The sequence below is a fragment of the Citrus clementina genome, unplaced genomic scaffold, assembly GCF_000493195.1.
Source record: "Citrus clementina cultivar Clemenules unplaced genomic scaffold, Citrus_clementina_v1.0 scaffold_3, whole genome shotgun sequence".
Lineage (NCBI taxonomy): Eukaryota > Viridiplantae > Streptophyta > Magnoliopsida > Sapindales > Rutaceae > Citrus > Citrus x clementina.
The window spans coordinates 50268527-50285727 of record NW_006262339.1 but is presented as its reverse complement, the minus strand read 5'-3'; the positions used below and the strand labels follow the sequence as shown (position 1 = coordinate 50285727).

General features: G+C 38.6%; 4 protein-coding genes across 7 annotated transcripts; 3 read left to right on the top strand and 1 right to left on the bottom strand.

The window, feature by feature from the left end:
* The first annotated feature begins 225 nt into the window (after positions 1 to 225).
* LOC18046864 (nuclear pore complex protein NUP62) lies at positions 226 to 5050 on the top strand. Its single transcript, XM_006445301.2, has 9 exons — positions 226 to 2010; positions 2428 to 2524; positions 2831 to 2909; positions 3150 to 3272; positions 3547 to 3624; positions 3856 to 3959; positions 4363 to 4450; positions 4536 to 4634; positions 4723 to 5050. Exons 1-9 carry the CDS (start codon positions 648 to 650, stop codon positions 4813 to 4815), a joined length of 2124 nt encoding a protein of 707 aa, XP_006445364.1. The 5' UTR covers positions 226 to 647; the 3' UTR covers positions 4816 to 5050.
* LOC18046863 lies at positions 3267 to 6845 on the bottom strand. Of its 2 annotated transcripts, none has more exons than XM_024188164.1 (5): positions 6345 to 6845; positions 6125 to 6272; positions 5848 to 5941; positions 5560 to 5756; positions 3267 to 3300 (listed from the first exon to the last, which is right to left on the bottom strand). In XM_024188164.1, exons 1-5 carry the CDS (start codon positions 6647 to 6649, stop codon positions 3295 to 3297), a joined length of 750 nt encoding a protein of 249 aa, XP_024043932.1. In that variant the 5' UTR covers positions 6650 to 6845; the 3' UTR covers positions 3267 to 3294. The 2 variants fall into 2 exon arrangements, with proteins under 2 accessions (XP_024043932.1, XP_006445361.2); XM_006445298.2 differs by lacking the exon at positions 3267 to 3300 and adding an exon at positions 3971 to 4125.
* A 2559-nt stretch (positions 6846 to 9404) lies between these two features.
* On the top strand, positions 9405 to 11260 carry LOC18046579 (cell number regulator 6). Its single transcript, XM_006445295.2, has 4 exons — positions 9405 to 9749; positions 9934 to 10048; positions 10197 to 10462; positions 10739 to 11260. The coding sequence occupies exons 1-4, from the start codon at positions 9639 to 9641 to the stop codon at positions 10967 to 10969; spliced, it is 723 nt and encodes a 240-aa protein (XP_006445358.1). The 5' UTR covers positions 9405 to 9638; the 3' UTR covers positions 10970 to 11260.
* Positions 11261 to 11436: 176 nt separating this feature from the next.
* LOC18046578 (elongation factor G-2, mitochondrial) lies at positions 11437 to 17162 on the top strand. Of its 3 annotated transcripts, XM_006445293.2 has the most exons (20): positions 11695 to 12117; positions 12209 to 12430; positions 12538 to 12659; positions 12771 to 12921; positions 13199 to 13270; positions 13443 to 13538; positions 13626 to 13714; positions 13841 to 13907; positions 14238 to 14276; positions 14386 to 14446; positions 14749 to 14858; positions 14940 to 15014; positions 15092 to 15160; positions 15264 to 15385; positions 15752 to 15877; positions 16064 to 16184; positions 16311 to 16411; positions 16500 to 16560; positions 16814 to 16867; positions 16955 to 17162. In XM_006445293.2, exons 1-20 carry the CDS (start codon positions 11695 to 11697, stop codon positions 17057 to 17059), a joined length of 2286 nt encoding a protein of 761 aa, XP_006445356.1. In that variant the 3' UTR covers positions 17060 to 17162. The 3 variants fall into 3 exon arrangements, 1 of the variants encoding a protein (XP_006445356.1); XR_002906344.1 differs by lacking the exons at positions 16064 to 16184; positions 16814 to 16867; positions 16955 to 17162 and having other exon boundaries at positions 11437 to 12117; XR_002906343.1 differs by lacking the exons at positions 16064 to 16184; positions 16814 to 16867; positions 16955 to 17162 and having other exon boundaries at positions 11437 to 12117; positions 16308 to 16411.
* Positions 17163 to 17201: the final 39 nt, after the last annotated feature.

The window sequence follows — 17201 nt, the reverse complement described above, 5'->3', positions numbered from 1 at the left end:
TCCTTCAGATATTTCGATCATCATCAACCCAACGTACTCTGGCAACAAAAATATGTGCATTTAAGCATTGACGTCTTCAGGGTCCATATTTCCCATTTGATACGATGGTGAAATTAAATGTTTTAATAAAGTCTGTTAGTACTTTTGACTCCCAAGAAGATATTTATAGGTGAACCTAAGTTTGCTCGGTCCGAAAGGAGTTGAAGAAGATGATGGATGGTTACCTTGTAGTGACTGAGGTACCAAATCAACTTATACTCTGTTTCAAATTTCATTTTAAAGCCCTTTGTTTACTGGTTCTAAATTGTAAATATACCTGATTTCATTGTACTCTTTGCAGTTTGCGGTCTTATTTTATTTATTTTTGGAAAAAAAAATAGCTGGCTAACTCGCCTGTTATTAATAACCCCGACAATGTTTGGGCTTAGTTGTCCAATTTCTGGGCTTAGTGATTTTTGATGTTTCATTTATAAGGGATCCACCACCAACGGACACAAAGCCAATACCGAAGTAAACCGACTGAATTCCAATTCCCACAGGTGGTTCCGGTCCACCGCCAAAACCCTCGAATTCAAAACCCCAACGCAACGCCGTCGTCTTAGAACAGAGCCAGTGAGAGCGAGAAGAGGGAAGGTGAAGGTAACAGAATGTCACAAACCGCAATGTCAGGTTCCTCGTTTTCCTCTCAATCCTCCACGCCATCACAGTTCTCATTCGGATCCTCCGCTTCGTCCACGGGATTCTCATTCGGATCCTCGCCTCTCGCTTTCGCAAACCCTACCTCTGCCTCTTCCACCACTACCTCCTCCCCTTCCCCTACCTCATTCTCTTTCAATACCTCTTCTTTTTCTTCTTCCTCGTCTCCCTTCGCATCCACCGCAAACCCTAGCTCCGCCCCTGCTGCCGCTCCTCCCGGCTTTGGATTTGGTTCATTTTCGTCCACCACTGTTCCGAGCAGTTCTCCATCCCTGTTTGGGTCAGCTTCATCCGCCTTTGGAGCAGCTTCATCCACCGGCAATTCCAAATCCGGTGCGAGTCCTTCTCCGTTTGGCGCAAATTTATCCGCCAACACAATTACTACTACTCCATCTCCGTTTTCAGTAGCTTCATCCGCTGCTAATTCTGCGTCGAGTACCACTACGTCACAGTTTGGGGCATCGTTTACCGCATCCAGTGCAGCTTCGCCTTCTTTTGGAACGGCTTCATCCGCAGCGAGTACAGCATCTCCCTTGTTTGGAGCACCCTCATTGGCGGCGAGTACAACATCAAACGTGTTTGGAGCACCCGCATCTGCCGTGAGTACGACACCATCCCCGTTTGGACCGGCCTCATCCGCAGCAACTACGACACTGTCCCTGATTGGTTCAGCTTCATCCACAGCAAGTTCTGCACCGGGCCTATTTGGTGCTGCAACTGGCTCTTCTAGTTTATTTGGCTCTGCATCCAGTGGTCCTTCATTTTCTAGCTTGAGCTCATCTTCAAGCTCAAGCTCAGCTTCACCTTTCTCAGTATCTACTGGATTTTCATTTCCAAAAGCAACTCAAAGTTTAACATCTACAACTGCATCCACTACAATTCCATCGCTAACATCCTCATCTAGCGCTAGCTCTTCTAGTCTTTCATTTAGTTTCAACAATGCTACTACCTCAACAGCCACAAAGCCAACCTCGTTATCATTTGGTATGTCTACAGCTCCATTGTTTTCTACTGTCACAACCACTAGTGCTTCCGCTCCGGCTGCTAGTACAACAACTGCTCCTGCAGCTTCAACCGTAGCATTGCCTAGTTTCAGTGTGAGTTCTTCTTCAGCTGCAATAACTACAGCTTTAACCTCAGCACCTGCTAGCTCAGCTGCTTCCACTACTAGTTCTTTTACTGGTTTTGGCACAGCCAGCACAGCTACTTCTTCTGGGACTACTAGTTCTTTTACTGATTTCTCATTGGCTAGTAAACCAATTGTGCCCGCATCTACATCACAACCACAATCAACAGCCACTGCAACTGCTTTTGGTATGTTTGTTTTTTATTTATTACCTTTTGTTGTTTATTGTTTCCAATTATTTTTTATTGTAGTTATGGAGAATGGTTAATAGATGTTTCTGAGGTGCTTGTCTAGGGATAAATTAACTGTTTCTTTGAACTATATGCTTGTCTGCAATACCGTATTATGAATGAAGCTGCATAATTGAATGTTAATTTGTTATCCTGTAACGTCCACAATGAAAAAAAGAAAACAAAATCCTGATCTGAAATCAGGGTTTTCACTTGGTAAACAAAAATGATGGCAGCACTGCTTTAATGGACATTATTGAAGAATTAATTGTCGCAACAAGACATATGTGTGGAGTACCCTCTTTCTGTGTTTCTGCTGTGTACTCTATTGGCAGTTGTTCATGACCTGAGTTCTCATGCAAATTTGTCATGCAGGTGTACCTACTTCAGCTTCTACGGCAGCAACAACTTCCAGTGGCAGTACTCCTGCTCCTCAGACATCTTCATCTCTTGTTGTAGCTTCCAGTAGTGGGTCTGTCTACATACTGCCTCTTGGATCTAGTGTTATTTTTTAATTTTCCTGCTTTTGAATCTGCCTCCCACTATTAGATAAAAGTAAATCTCAATCACTATTAGAAGGATCACTTTAAACATCGCTCTTTCCGCATGCATTCAGAGTCGACTCTCTTAAAAGCACTGGTGTTATATAACAGACTGTTTTCTCCAATCTCTAGATTTCGTTTACCATTAGAATCACATAATAATGCATGTATGAGGTTTGTGCCTCAATGTTGCATTATTGGTTTTCTGTTTATCTTATCATCTTCTTTTCCTGTAGGACAAGTTCAAGTGTTAGTACTGCAGTAACTACCACACCAAAATTACCATCTGAGATCACAGGGAGGACTGTTGAGGAGGTACTTACATATATATAATGAAATAGAAGCTGGGGACTGCCCCTCAATTTTATGTCCATCTCTGATAGCTACCTAAAGAGAGAATGAGAGAGAGAGTCTTTCTTTCGGCTCATTTTTTCTTGAACTTGTTAGGGGTCTTATTTCTATTTTGTTTTTGTGGTAGGAAATAGAGTATGTGGGCTTATTTATATTTTCAGCATTCTGGATATTTTATAATGTAAAATTTTATATTGTTTGAAGATCATTAAGGAGTGGAATTCTGAACTACAAGAGCGCACTGGGAAGTTTCGAAAGCAGGCTACTGCCATGGCTGAGTGGGACAAGAGGATCTTGCAAAATCGCGATGTTCTTCTTAGACTTGAGGTGATGTATGGTCTATTAAGTATTATGACTGCATATACCAGAAAGAAAAAAAGAGTATTATGATTGTATATACCAGAAAGAGAAAAAAACAGTATTATGATTCTATATTACCCTCTTAGTTGAATCGATGTCAAAGAATCTATTTGCTTACAAACTATCTCTTAAATCCACTGTTAGTAAAAGGCTTTAATTAACCGTTTTCTGCTTATCTGAAGTCATAAAATTATGATCATTATGTTCTGTTTGTTTGACCTAATGTACAAATTAAAAGCAGATTGAAGTGGCAAAAGTAGTTGAAACCCAATCTAACTTGGAACGACAGCTGGAATTGATTGAGACTCATCAACAAGAGGTATTTTCTATTAGGGCTGTCTGTCTGGGTGTTGTATATAAAGCTCTTTGATACAAGAATTATTTTACATAAACCCCCATTCTCACAATGAGGTCCAGCGCAATGAGTGAACAATCTTGATCTTTGCTTCTTTGTGAACTTTTGTAAATGTGAATGAGTGATCAATAATTTAAATTTTGTGTCATGATTTGTGAATAATTATGGTTCTTTCTCCTTTGCAAATATTGTCAGGTTGATAAGGCTTTACAAAGTATGGAAGAAGAAGCAGAGCGTATCTACAAGGATGAGCGTGGATTGCTTCTTGACGATGAGGCTGCATCAACGAGAGATGCAATGTGAGGGCTTGTTTCTTTGGCCATTTTCTTCTTTATCCGACTTAGGTTATCTTAGTCATTTTACTTTGGTTGTCCATAATCTTCTGGCTTTTGTCCATTACATCAATTTTAGAGCCAGCAATGAGCTCTTTGAACTTGGGGAAATGCTGGTAGTCTGGTCCACTACCTGTAGTTAAAGAACTAACTGAATTAGTATTATTGTTTACCAACACAAAAATTTTATGGATGATATCCAATGATAGCACATTTATTTTTTGGTCTAGACTCTGTTTAACCTTTTACACAATTCTTAATTTAGGATTGTGGGTATGTGTTTGCAGAACCTGTTTTCCTTAAGGAAATTGTGTGATTCAGGTCCTGCCCTCACCAGAGTTTGAGACATTCTTTTTGGTTCTTGTTACAGGTATGAGCAGGCTGAATTTGTAGAGCGGGAAATGGAGCATATGACTGAGCAGATTAAATCAATTATCCAGACATTAAATGCCAGCCAGGTAATGGTCCAACATTCAATGATTTTAGTCTTTTTATTAAGCTCATTTAACAATTATCAATTTATGATACCTTTGATTATTTTAGGGAGGAGGATTTGATGCATTTGATGGGATGACTCCGTTAGATGTGGTTGTCCAAATCTTAAACAATCAGCTCAGTTCCTTAATGTGGATTGATGACAAGGTTTGTATTCATCATGTCTTTTCATCAGCTTTAGGTTAATAATTCACTTGTTGATTGCAAGAGCACTAATCCCCTGACATCTTATCAGGCAGAAGAGTTCTCATCTCGTATCCAAAAGCTTGCTACCCAAGGTTCTTCTGCAGATCGTGTATTGATGGGCCCAAAATTTTGGATGTCTTGATCCCTGGATTATCAAGTCAGTTTCTAAAAGTGTGTGTGTGTGTTTGTTTTTTTTTTTGGTTGGGCCCTGAGAATGGGGTGGGGGGAAGAAAAGACCTTATACAGTAAAGTAAACATGGGGGGCAAGTTCAGTTTCACGGGCATGTCTGTTGGAAATACATTTGCTTCTGTGGCACTTGTGGATTTTTCTCTCAACTTTACATATACTCTTTATCTGAACTCTTTCTTTTCCTTTTTGGATCTTTAGCATTGAAATTTTTTATCTGGTGATCATGATATTCAGCAAGCTGTAGATGTTTAGTTGTTTGGAACCTTGGCAAATTGAATTGTGGTTGGCTGACCGGTTGTAATCCTGTTCTATTCTCCAGCCTGATGTCTGGTATTAGCATCCTCTCAAGTTTTCTAACTCTTTTCTAGATGCTTGGTTTCAACAAGAGTTTATGCTGTCTGGCTGCTACATTTTCAGGATCACTGCCATCGAAAGTATATGATGAGGGGTTGAATTGGTAAGTACCCAGCAGTATGGGTATAAAGGTTGAAAAATCACAAAGTTGAACTCGGCATTGCTGTTATAGTATATACTGTTCGATTGAGCATGAAAGCTAATGGGTAAACAAACATAAAGTCACAGTAAATTATAAGAGTCTCTCTCTCTCTACTCTCTAATAATTAACGATCAGCTATGAGCCCGAGCCACAACCACGATCACAAGGATCACAATGGAGAGAAGAAAGGATGACCTAACCTTGTCTTCCAAATCGCCTCTGGTTTCTTCTGTGGGATTTTGATCGCTATCAAAAGGTTTGAAAATCTGATCCATAAGCGCTTGGAATTTCTCGATAAGTTCTGTAACTTTTGCTTTTGTGGTGTCTAAGATCCACTTCAAAATATCCGCTGCCATATTTGGTTCTTCATCGGAGTTATGCTTAAGTGCGTTGTCAGCTGCACGGAGACCAATATGAAATTACTCGGATAAATTTGAGAGCAAGCAAATATGTTTGCATTCAGCCATAACAATTCATTCTGAGCAGACCTGCATATAGTGACTCTCTGAGCTTCCGAACCAACTCATTGTTAATAACAGCCTCCCAAACAGCTCTATCAGATGATAGTGAAACCACCAACCTCTAAATGCTCAAAGTCACATGAGAAAAACGAGAGCTATAAATCTAAAAAGAATAAGCTAAATCAATTTGTTTTAAAAAAAATGTTAACGAGTCTTGTATAAGTAAGATAAAATCGGGCCGATAAATTATATTTGAGTCATCAAGGTCTTTAGATAATGCAAAATATGTAAAGGAAACAGACACCTTAACAGATGGGTCTGACTGTAGCATACGGAAAGCATCATAAACTCCTCGTCCATATCCTTGACCTTGAGATAAAGATATTGCTGGATCACACCTCCCCAAAAGCCATTTCAGCTCCGTGCCGAATGAAGAAATCCGATCCATAAAACTGGTTCCAATGGCAATTTCATTAGAATCACGCAATTGTATCAAAGCCAAAACATAAAATGTAGCTAGTCACCTCTGAAGAGCAGCTACCGCATTTTCAACTTCAATATTTGATGGAACAGGCCCAAAAACAGTGTTATCTGACAGCCCACTTGCTCTTTTCTCTTCGCTTCTATCTACAGAGTCCAGATTTTGACGAGGATCACTGTGGCAGGAGCAAGAACAAGAGGTACAAGTCTGTCTGAGAGCACTGTTATTATTGGCTGAAACCGGGAAGTTGAGATTAGAAGAAGAAGAAGAAGATGGAGATGGTAGTTTTGACGAGGAAGTACAGAACTGAGTCATAGGAAAACCTATGTGCATGGTCCCTCCTCCCATACTCGATGTTTTCTTTCAAATTTCAATCCGATACTGGCCTGGTTCTCTCCACTTCCAGTTCAGCATAGAGAGATAAGAGATGGAGATAAAAACCGCTGCTTTTATTTATTTATTTCACTTCTCCTTTGGCCAATCATATTATTGTATGGCAACACGCCTTTGAGATATAAAAATTTTTGGAAATCTCCCCTGAGGTTTGCCCTTGCTACACTTAGAGAGAATGTATGCATATATTGACATATAACACCCCTGACCGTGTATGAGCGTTAGAGTGCCGTTTGGTTGTTAAGGGCAATAACGTAATTACAAAAATAAAGAAGCTGACTGCAGAAAGAACGCAATAGCTTTTGCTTCCTCTCCATGTCTTCGTTCTTATTTTTTCTCTCTCTCTCAAAAGAATTTGGAGGCAGAAAAGGAAAAAAAAAATTCTTCTTTTCTTTCTTTTTTCCCCCCTTCCTCTCCACCCATTTCGTTCTTTTATCAGTAAAGTTGAAAAACAAAGGCCACTATTCCTACATCACCACCAGTTTGTCGTATTGCTTTGCTAGTCAACAAAAATTCTAACCCCATGTTAAAAAATAGCATCAATATTAATGCTTCTTCTTCTTATGATTCTTTCACCTCTTTAGAAAACGGTGCACTAGTTATTCATAACAAAAGAGAAAGAAAACCAGCAGGCACCCCATGTAGCTTTCTTTTTCAATTTTCTTTTGTATATGGGTTCAATTCTTTTAAGGCGAATTGCAAGTTTTAATTTTTGTTTTTCCGTTTTTTGTTTGATACGCACACACGCATAAATCCAGATGAGAGGTGGTTTTTATATGTTGTTCAATCTAATTATAAAGCACATCTAAAAAATTGTGGTACTAGAGGCCATTCTTCTAACTGTGGGCGAGTGTTTTCCAGGTTCTTCTCTTTCTCCTAAATTTACTCCCTTTTTTATTCTTTCAACAAAAATGAGATTCTTTGCTCCTTCAAGTGGAACCTCGGGGGCAAATTACCTCCACAAATTGACCCACGGGCCACGGCTACTAGATTTGGAGGGGAGAGAGAGTGACCTACGGCTGCTGGAATTGGAGGGGGGAGAGAGTGACCCACGGCGGCTGGAATTGAAGGGGGGAGAGAGAGTGAACCGTGCATTTTGTGCTAGATTTGGAGATCCGAGGGGAGAAAGAGAGTGTGACCCGTGACCCACAACTATTGGATTTGGAGGGGAAAGAGAGTGAGAGCTGTCGACGGAGCGTGGTGAGGAAGAATGAGAGATTGGTGGCTTGGTGAGATTAGTGGCATGAGCTGTGAGGGAGAGCGAGAGAGGGTGTGCTGTGAACATTGCGTGTGTGTTGCAAATGGTGTTGCACAGTTCTTTCAATCAAACCCTAAGATCCTCACAAAATCATGCCAAAATCTTGATTCACTAGGCCTTTTAATTAAGTTAAAAGCTTCTGTTTTGTTATCTTCTGCAATGTAAGAAGCATCGTCACGTCTGCAACTCCACGTTGCTGCAAGTATTGTCAGTTATTGAACTGTGCAGCGAAGGGCATTATTGTACTTTCGGTAACAGAGCAAATGGCAGTCTAACACTGATACACGGTCAAGGGTGCTATATGTCAATATATGCATACATTCTCTCCAAGTGTAACAAGGGCAAATCTCAGGGGAGATTTCCAAAAATTACCCTATTATAATTTTCTGAGCGTCATTTTACCATTTCGATGTGTGTGTGTGTGTCTGAGCTTTTTCTCTGAAAATACCTTGTTTGTTAAAATAAGTTTATTTTTCACAAAATAATTAATCATTTTATTCCAAATTTGACCTTGCACCTATCTTCTTGGCAAACCACTAACATTGTTAAATTCCCTCGTGTTCTTGCTCAACTCTCTTCATATCAATGGGACTATATCTAGGAACCTGTCTCAATTTCTCTCTATTTGCTTAAGTGATCAGCACCCATTGTAATGGATGTGGGTAAACTGTTTTTAACATCAAAATGCATAAAGTTAATTTCAACTCCATTTTTCTTCTTTTAAAATATCTTACTCATTTTTTAGTTGAATTTCTTAGTTTAAATAACAATGGATGTTACGAAACTTACATTACATTAATATTATAGTAGGTATATAAATAAATAAATAAATAAATAAATAAATAAAGCTTGTCAACTTCGATTTGACAATCCGTTCATTCAGATAGAAGTATTTTCCGATAAAAATATTAAAATTTAGGAAATTGTATTAACTTTTATAACAACTTAGGGGATAATTAATTTCAAAGAATGTTAGAAATTAAAGAATATCGGAAATTAAATTTTGTCTGAAAGCGAAACCTACGATGCGTTAAAAAACAAATGCAGTTTAGTTAGTTTTAGGCTTTAAAATAACTCAGTCCATTGACAGAAAAAAGTTGTTAATGATTTGAAAAATCTCACAACTAATTGACGCGTCTCTTTATTGACGATATTAAATTGACAATAAAAAGATAAATGAGTCAAATAAAAGTTAAAATAGTAAATAAAAAAGTAACGGGTTTCATAAGAGTTTTAAATGGGTACAAAGTAGTAGTAGTAATAATAATAATAATAATCATAATAAAACAACCTTTCAAAAATAATCCAAGACGTGTCCTAAAACGCCAGCATAGAAAGCCTCACAGAATTACTGCAAATGCCCTCTACTCTAACGACGCCGTAGCGTGAAATTAATGGTTTAATTAGCAACGAGTACGTAATACTTCCCTCGTTCCGAAGCGCCATATTAGACTGAAAGCGCCAAAGCGGGCTCGAAATAATGCGTTAAAAAAGAGGGGAAAAAAATTAAATAAATAAAGGCGGTAACCGTTGCTCCAAATACGGAAGCGAATGGTGAAATCTCTTACGACATTTTCTTCATATTCGAATTAGTGCGTTCTTTTCCCACACATTTCATTTGATCCCTCACTACTCAAATCAATCTCTCTCTCTCTCTCTCTATATATATATGGTTTTTACAATCAGATGGCCGACGGAGGACAACAATCGCGGTACGTGAAATTAACGAGAGATCAAGCGCCCGTTGATGAAGATATCACACCCGGCGACCTCAATCAGCCCATTCAAGTTCCTCAGGTACATACACTATTTCTTTTATTGTCTAGCCGGCCGCTGTCTTTTCTCTTTTTGATTTCTTGCATGTTGGTTTATCAAATGTCCTCTGTAAATACAAGAATTTCGCTGTATTATTTCCTAAATGTGAGATTGTATAATTAGATCCTATTTGTGTTAAGTTAGATTGTTGTGGCTGATTTTGCAGTTGGTTGTACATAGATGCTGCGAATGTGGGCAACCGCTACCGGAAAGCTACGAGCCTCCATCCGATGAAGATTGGACTACTGGAATCTGTGGATGTTTTTCAGATCTCGAGAGTTGTAAGAGTCTCATTTCATTTGCCCCGCCCAGCCCAGTTGTTGTGACTGATATTCAATTAATTTTGATGATATTTTCTCGTAGTTAGGATGATGTAGGTGGACATGGCAGTTGACTATTGATTGTACATGTTGAATATAACTGTTGCAGGTGCGACAGGATTCTTGTGCCCATGCGTGTTGTTTGGCCGTAATGTTGAGACACTGAGAGACGATATCCCTTGGGCCAATGCGTGTGTTTGTCATGGCATGTGTATTGAAGGTGGATTGGCACTTGCAGCAGCCACTGTGCTGTTCCATGGAATTGATCCCAAGACTTCATTTCTCATATGCGAGGGCCTGTTCTTTGCTTGGTGGATGTGTGGCATCTACACCGGCCTGTTACGGCAATCATTACAGAAAAAGTATCATCTCAAGGTGCTTTTTTTTATTTTTCATGTTCGCTGATACTTCGGGTTCAATCATTAAATAAGAATAATTTCATGTAGAAACTGGAGTCGGTGCATTATTTGAAAATAGCTACGTTTTTCTGCTGTGAAATTCAGTATTGTACTTTATGTCTTTGTACTGGTAAATTGAAGATTGTCGCTCTAGGTGGGGGGAGTAAATCAAAATTTACCTTTATTTGCCTCATCTATATATCCATGTCTTCTCTGTTGTTTGCTGACTCACTACTGCGTTACTTCTTCGCAGAACGCACCATGTGATCCGTGCCTGGTGCATTGTTGCTTGCACTGGTGTGCTCTGTGTCAAGAGCACAGGGAGATGAAGAACCATCTATCGGAGAATGCTTCTACAGCAATGACCATTGTTAATCCTCCACCAGTTCAAGAGATGAATCCCGGTGAGAATAAGGAACCTGTTCCATCAGAATCAGCTTCTGTAAAAGACGAAAGCCCCAGTTTGGGAATACAGCCTCTGTAGGATTTTATGATTGCAACTCTCTGGGAATCCAAATTGTTACGACTTAAACGGGGATCATCTAATAGCTGCTAGGCAGTGAGGTTTTACATTTCATCAAAACTTGCTTTTTACGCAAGCAGCAAGATGATGAGATTTAAACATCAATTAATTAAGCCACTGCTTAGCTCAGCCCATTTCAGCGATCTGTACTTAACATATGATTGCTTCCAAGGTTTTCTAACTATGTAATTGATATTTCACCACTCATACCATTGGTTGGTTTGGTGGTAACATGGGGAATGAGCTGTAAGTTTTCAGAGACTCAAAATTTCAATATCTTGTTTTCATTTGTGTAGATTTTCAACTATATTATATAATTCTGATGATTTAGATCTTCAAATAGACCCTGTGAAATGTGTGGGCTGTTAATTTAAGCACTCACAAATACAACTTAATACGTACAATACCTATTAATTTAAAACATTAATACGTATTGGCATCAAACATAGATGACTGGAGAACGGCTGAAAATACCGGCACGACCCGGTACATTTTCAACGAACCGGTTTTTTTCCGGTCCGTAAACAAACCGCCCATCACCGGCAACCAACTACCCGCCGCAAGATCCAAACTCGCAACCATTTCTTAACCGTTACTCTTTCGTGCACATTTAACAGTACAACAAACCCTCGAACCCCAAACCCTTAAAAAATCTCAGGGTTTAGGGTTTTAGATAAAAAAAAGCGATGGCTAGATTCCCACGATCTCCAGCACCACGTCTCCTCTACACTCTCTTCTCCTCTTCGAGAACGACACCGACCAAATCCTCACCCCAATCTCCGTCTGCAGCCCTCCTCCAAGGAAACTTCCACCTCCAGTCGCGGCAGTTCTCGGCGGGAGGAAACCTCGCACGTGCGAAGGATGATAAGGAGCCATGGTGGAAGGAATCAATGGAGCGGCTCCGAAATATCGGAATCTCGGCGCATATCGATTCCGGAAAAACTACACTAACCGAGCGAATTCTGTTTTACACTGGACGGATTCACGAGATTCACGAGGTTCGAGGGCGAGACGGCGTCGGCGCCAAAATGGATTCTATGGATTTGGAGCGTGAGAAAGGTATCACAATTCAGTCAGCCGCCACTAGCTGTGCTTGGAAGGATTACCAGGTATCTTTCATTTTATTCGCACGAATGAAATTTTTGAAAAAAAAAATAAAAAAGAGTGCCGTTCATTAATTATATGGATCTTATGTTGCAGATTAATATAATTGACACTCCTGGACACGTAGACTTCACAGTTGAAGTAGAAAGGGCTTTGCGAGTTCTTGATGGCGCAATTCTTGTGCTTTGTAGTGTTGGTGGCGTGCAAAGTCAATCAATTACCGTTGACCGGCAAATGAGGAGATACGAGGTGCCAAGGCTGGCTTTCATTAACAAACTTGATAGAATGGGAGCTGATCCATGGAAAGTTTTGGATCAGGTACATTTTGAAATTGCTACAACTCATTACAGGAATTTTGAAAATTTTGAAAGCAAGCAAATAAGCATTATGTACAATCTGGATTAAACATTAACTGATGTTTGTAGGCAAGGTCTAAGCTGCGGCACCACTGTGCTGCTGTGCAAGTTCCAATGGGATTGGAAGATCAGTTTCAGGGTCTTGTGGACCTTGTGCAGTTAACAGCTTATTATTTTCATGGTTCCAATGGGTCTGTTTCTAACAATGTGCAATTTACTTTCTTACTTTTCTTGTGAGTTTAAATTGTCCTCTATATATATGTAGCTCCTTGTATGCTTATTATTGTGTTGCCTTTTTGCAGTGAAAAAATTGTCACTGGAGAAGTTCCGGCTGATATGGAGACCTTTGTTGCTGAAAAGAGGCGTGAACTAATTGAGTTGGTTTCTGAAGTTGATGATAAACTTGGTGATATGTTTCTCAGTGACGAGCCTATATCATCTGGTGATCTTGAGGTGTGTTGGAAATATCTTGCTTTCAAAAAAAGATAAGGTTATGGAAGAAGGATTTACTGAGAATCTTGTCTTCTATTACAGACCCTTTAATTCAATTTTCTATTTAATTTTCCTAGTTGGGAGTATAAAATGCTAAAATGGCCTTCTAGAGATTTTAATCCCAGTTTGTCCATGTTCATAGTTCAATTGTAGGTGGAGCTACATTTCACTTTTCTTTCTTGAAAAAAAATTCATTTGTGCTGATGAAATTGAGATATTTGCATTTCCTTTTGGGTAGGAAGCAATTCGCAGAGCCACGGTAGCACGGAAATTTATCCCAGTATTTATGGGCAGTGCATTCAAGAACAAGGTATGCTTCTTTTCTTTTTTGCCTCTTGTTTTTTTTTTTGGGTGGGGGGGGAAGAGGGTGGCTATGGTGTTGCATTTGGATTGCTTCTGGATGATATGTACAACTACTTGAATATGTGATTGTCGACTCCTGTGGTTAGTGTACCTCTTTTTCTGCCTTTCATGGATGACAGGGGGTGCAGCCACTTCTGGATGGTGTACTTAGTTATTTGCCTTGCCCAACTGAAGTTAGTAACTATGCTCTAGACCAAAAAAATAATGAAGAGAAGGTAATTTATTTTAGTGACACCTGTTTTTTGAGTTTCACTTTTTCCAAATGAATTGACTAGGGATTATTTTTTCTCTTTATCTTGTAGGTTATTTTATCTGGAAATCCAGATGGACCCCTAGTTGCATTGGCTTTTAAGTTGGAGGAAGGACGCTTTGGTCAGTTGACATATCTAAGGTATGCCTAAGAAGTGGTACATTTGTTTTTAGTACCTTTGTAAGTAGCCTTCATCAATTAACTGTAGCTGTGCAGTATGTGTATGAGAAACCAGTACTAACAGCAATTTTTTGTTGATGGATAAAGAATATACGAGGGTGTGATTCGGAAGGGTGATTTCATAATTAATGTAAACACAGGCAAGAAGATTAAGGTGCGTTCATAATAAATTCCTTTCTTATTTCATTTTTTCAAGTGGCAAGATCTACTGCTTAAATCACACAATTAATGTTCATCTAATGTTTTTTATGATCCATCTTTGGCAATTGTCCATTGCAAAATTTGAAGCAGTATGTTATTGTCCACATATATCGACTGTTTCGCTGTACCATAAGGAGACTTAACACATGAAATTCAATATTAAGTTGCTTAACCACATGAAATTAAATATTAAGTCACGTTAGAAAATTTATCGATAAATTGGTTGTTCTCCCATTTGCCAATTGTGTGACATGTCCAGTGCTCTGATATTAGTCTGATACAGGTTCCTCGTTTGGTGCGGATGCATTCTAATGAGATGGAGGTTTGGCATTCATCTTAATAGTAATGGAATAATTACTTTCTAACTTTATATAACTCTGAGTTGGTTTATTTTAATTTTTTTCAATTTGTTTATTTATTTTCATTCACAGGATATACAGGAAGCCCATGCTGGCCAAATAGTTGCTGTCTTTGGTGTAGATTGTGCATCAGGTAACACTCCTCCCTTTTACATAAACAAGCTTAAGCATAATATTTGCCTTTTCTCTGTTGATTTCTTAATTGTGTGAGGCCACACCGGGTGTATAAGTTATTGATTCTGAAAATGAACTTTTCTTAAGATCTTCTAGGAAAGGTTTGAAATTCCATACTCAGCATAAGACTTAGTGTTTGAATTACCAGAACTGGGTTAAGGTTTTATGTTGCAATCTCTAAGTAGTTGGAATGAGGCTTTCTAACAAATGCTTCTCCCCTATGTTGCACATCCTTTAACATGCGTTTTCGTTTGTCATCAGGAGATACATTTACTGACGGGTCTGTTAAATACACCATGACTTCGATGCATGTTCCTGAACCAGTAATGTCACTAGCTGTTCAACCAGTTTCAAAAGATTCGGGGGGACAAGTAAGTAGCTTCTGTTTATGTTGATTTCTTTGTCTTCATTATCAAATGAATACTAATATTTTTTTTTTTAATCTTTGATAGTTCTCAAAAGCATTGAATCGTTTCCAAAAAGAGGATCCTACCTTTCGTGTTGGCTTGGATGCCGAAAGTGGACAGGTCTGATTTGTAAACTTAGTATCTCATTTCTCCAAGTTTCATTCATAACCATGATGTTTAATTCTTTTTTATTGCAGACAATTATTTCTGGAATGGGAGAGCTGCACTTGGACATATATGTTGAACGCATCAGGAGAGAATATAAGGTTCTTTGTCCATTTTTATTTAAATTAAATTTAAGGGTTTTGGATACCTCCTTCGTAATTTAAAAATTATTTCCTTGCTGATGTGTAATTTTTCTTCCAACAGGTTGACGCAACTGTTGGGAAGCCTCGTGTAAACTTCAGGGAGGCTGTTACAAAACGTGCTGAATTTGACTATTTGCATAAAAAACAATCTGGGGGACAAGGTCAATATGGGCGGGTTATTGGGTAAGAGTAGAAGATGTACCTTAATCCTATATGGAAATTGGAGACTTCACAGAAAGTTATTGTGGAGCATCTCCATTGTTAAAATCAATTATGTCACCACCCTCCCTTTAATCTCTCCTAGTACATGGAAACATCTGGATGTTTCTTTAGTGATGTGTTTGTGATTGTATGTTAGTGATGTACGCTTTTGATGTAATTTTGTGGTGTATTTAGGTAGTGTTAAGAAATATTTGAGTCAGCAATGTTACAGGAGTACCATCAAGAAACCTTGTACTGTTTGATATGGGTTTCATTTAGTAGTTCTATACTAATTACATTTTGTGACCTCTTCTGATGATACTCTCTCTTTGTTTCCTATGTTGGTAGGTATATCGAGCCTCTTCCACTGGGGTCACCAGCTAAGTTCGAATTTGAAAATTTACTTGTCGGACAAGCTATACCATCGAATTTTATCCCAGCAATTGAAAAGGGTTTTAAGGAAGCTGCCAATTCGTGAGTATTCATCATTTTTTGGGTACTTCCATTAGTTGGTGATTGAATATGCTCTGATATTATATATGGATTTACTATTTAGGTTTGCAGTAAGTCCATGATGTGATATTGATTTTTTTTCCTATATATATATATATATATATGGTGCATGTTTTGAGTTGGTCTATTTTGCACTTGTATGTACAGGGGTTCCTTAATTGGACATCCGGTGGAATATCTTCGTGTCGTCTTAACTGATGGTGCATCTCATGCCGTGGATTCTAGTGAACTTGCATTTAAAATGGCTGCAATATATGCTTTTAGACAGGTCATCATCCACTTTGTTATTAGCTGAAACTCACTGTAAAGATTATGTGCTTTATATTTTCTGCCCTTGGGCATCATTTTCCCTTTTCATGATATTTGTTACCCATTTATCTTGTAAATGAAGCAGTGCTACGCTGCTGCAAAGCCTGTGATTTTAGAACCTGTTATGCTGGTTGAGTTGAAAGTGCCCACAGAATTTCAGGGTAGCGTTGCTGGGGATATCAACAAGTGAGTTGTATTTCTTTCTTTTGTGAGAATCATTAGGCTATCCTTACCAAACATTGTGTCTGAATTCTCTGTGCATTGCATAATGTAGGAGGAAAGGTATGATTGTTGGAAATGATCAAGAGGGAGATGACTCTGTAATTACTGCGCATGTAAGCCTGTTTGCTGTTTCCTCTTTTATTTTCTTTCCTTTTTTTGTTTCTTTTTTCATAAAGCTATTTGGTAAAGCTAAACACTGCTGTCATGAATTTCTATTATCTCTGAGTACATTGTGGAAGTAGTTTCTGGAATTTGTCAGCTAAATTATACAAGCAGCAGGCACATCTAACTTTTATAGCTATTCTGGTTTATTAGGATATTATGCAATGCGTGTAAGATTGATTATTATTTTATTGGTCTCTTCAGGTCCCTTTGAACAATATGTTTGGATATTCAACAGCACTTCGTTCAATGACACAAGTAATGTGAAATTTTTTTTGCGAATGCTTTGTTGCTCAGTCTTGTTATAATGACTGATCTACATCTTGTTAAATTGTTTGCATACAGGGGAAAGGTGAATTCACAATGGAATATAAAGAACATGCGCCAGTTTCTCAGGACGTTCAGTTGCAATTGGTAAAAACTCACAATGCTGGCAGGGGAGCCGAATAGTTGGCGCTAAGCAACGTCCAATGCCCCTATATTTTTTGTGACCAATAAGTATTCAGTCAATTGTTATATAATTTACTTGAACAGACAAAATTTAGATTTTTTGAGAGGAGACAAACTTAAGATTGATCCTTCTAGTGGTCAA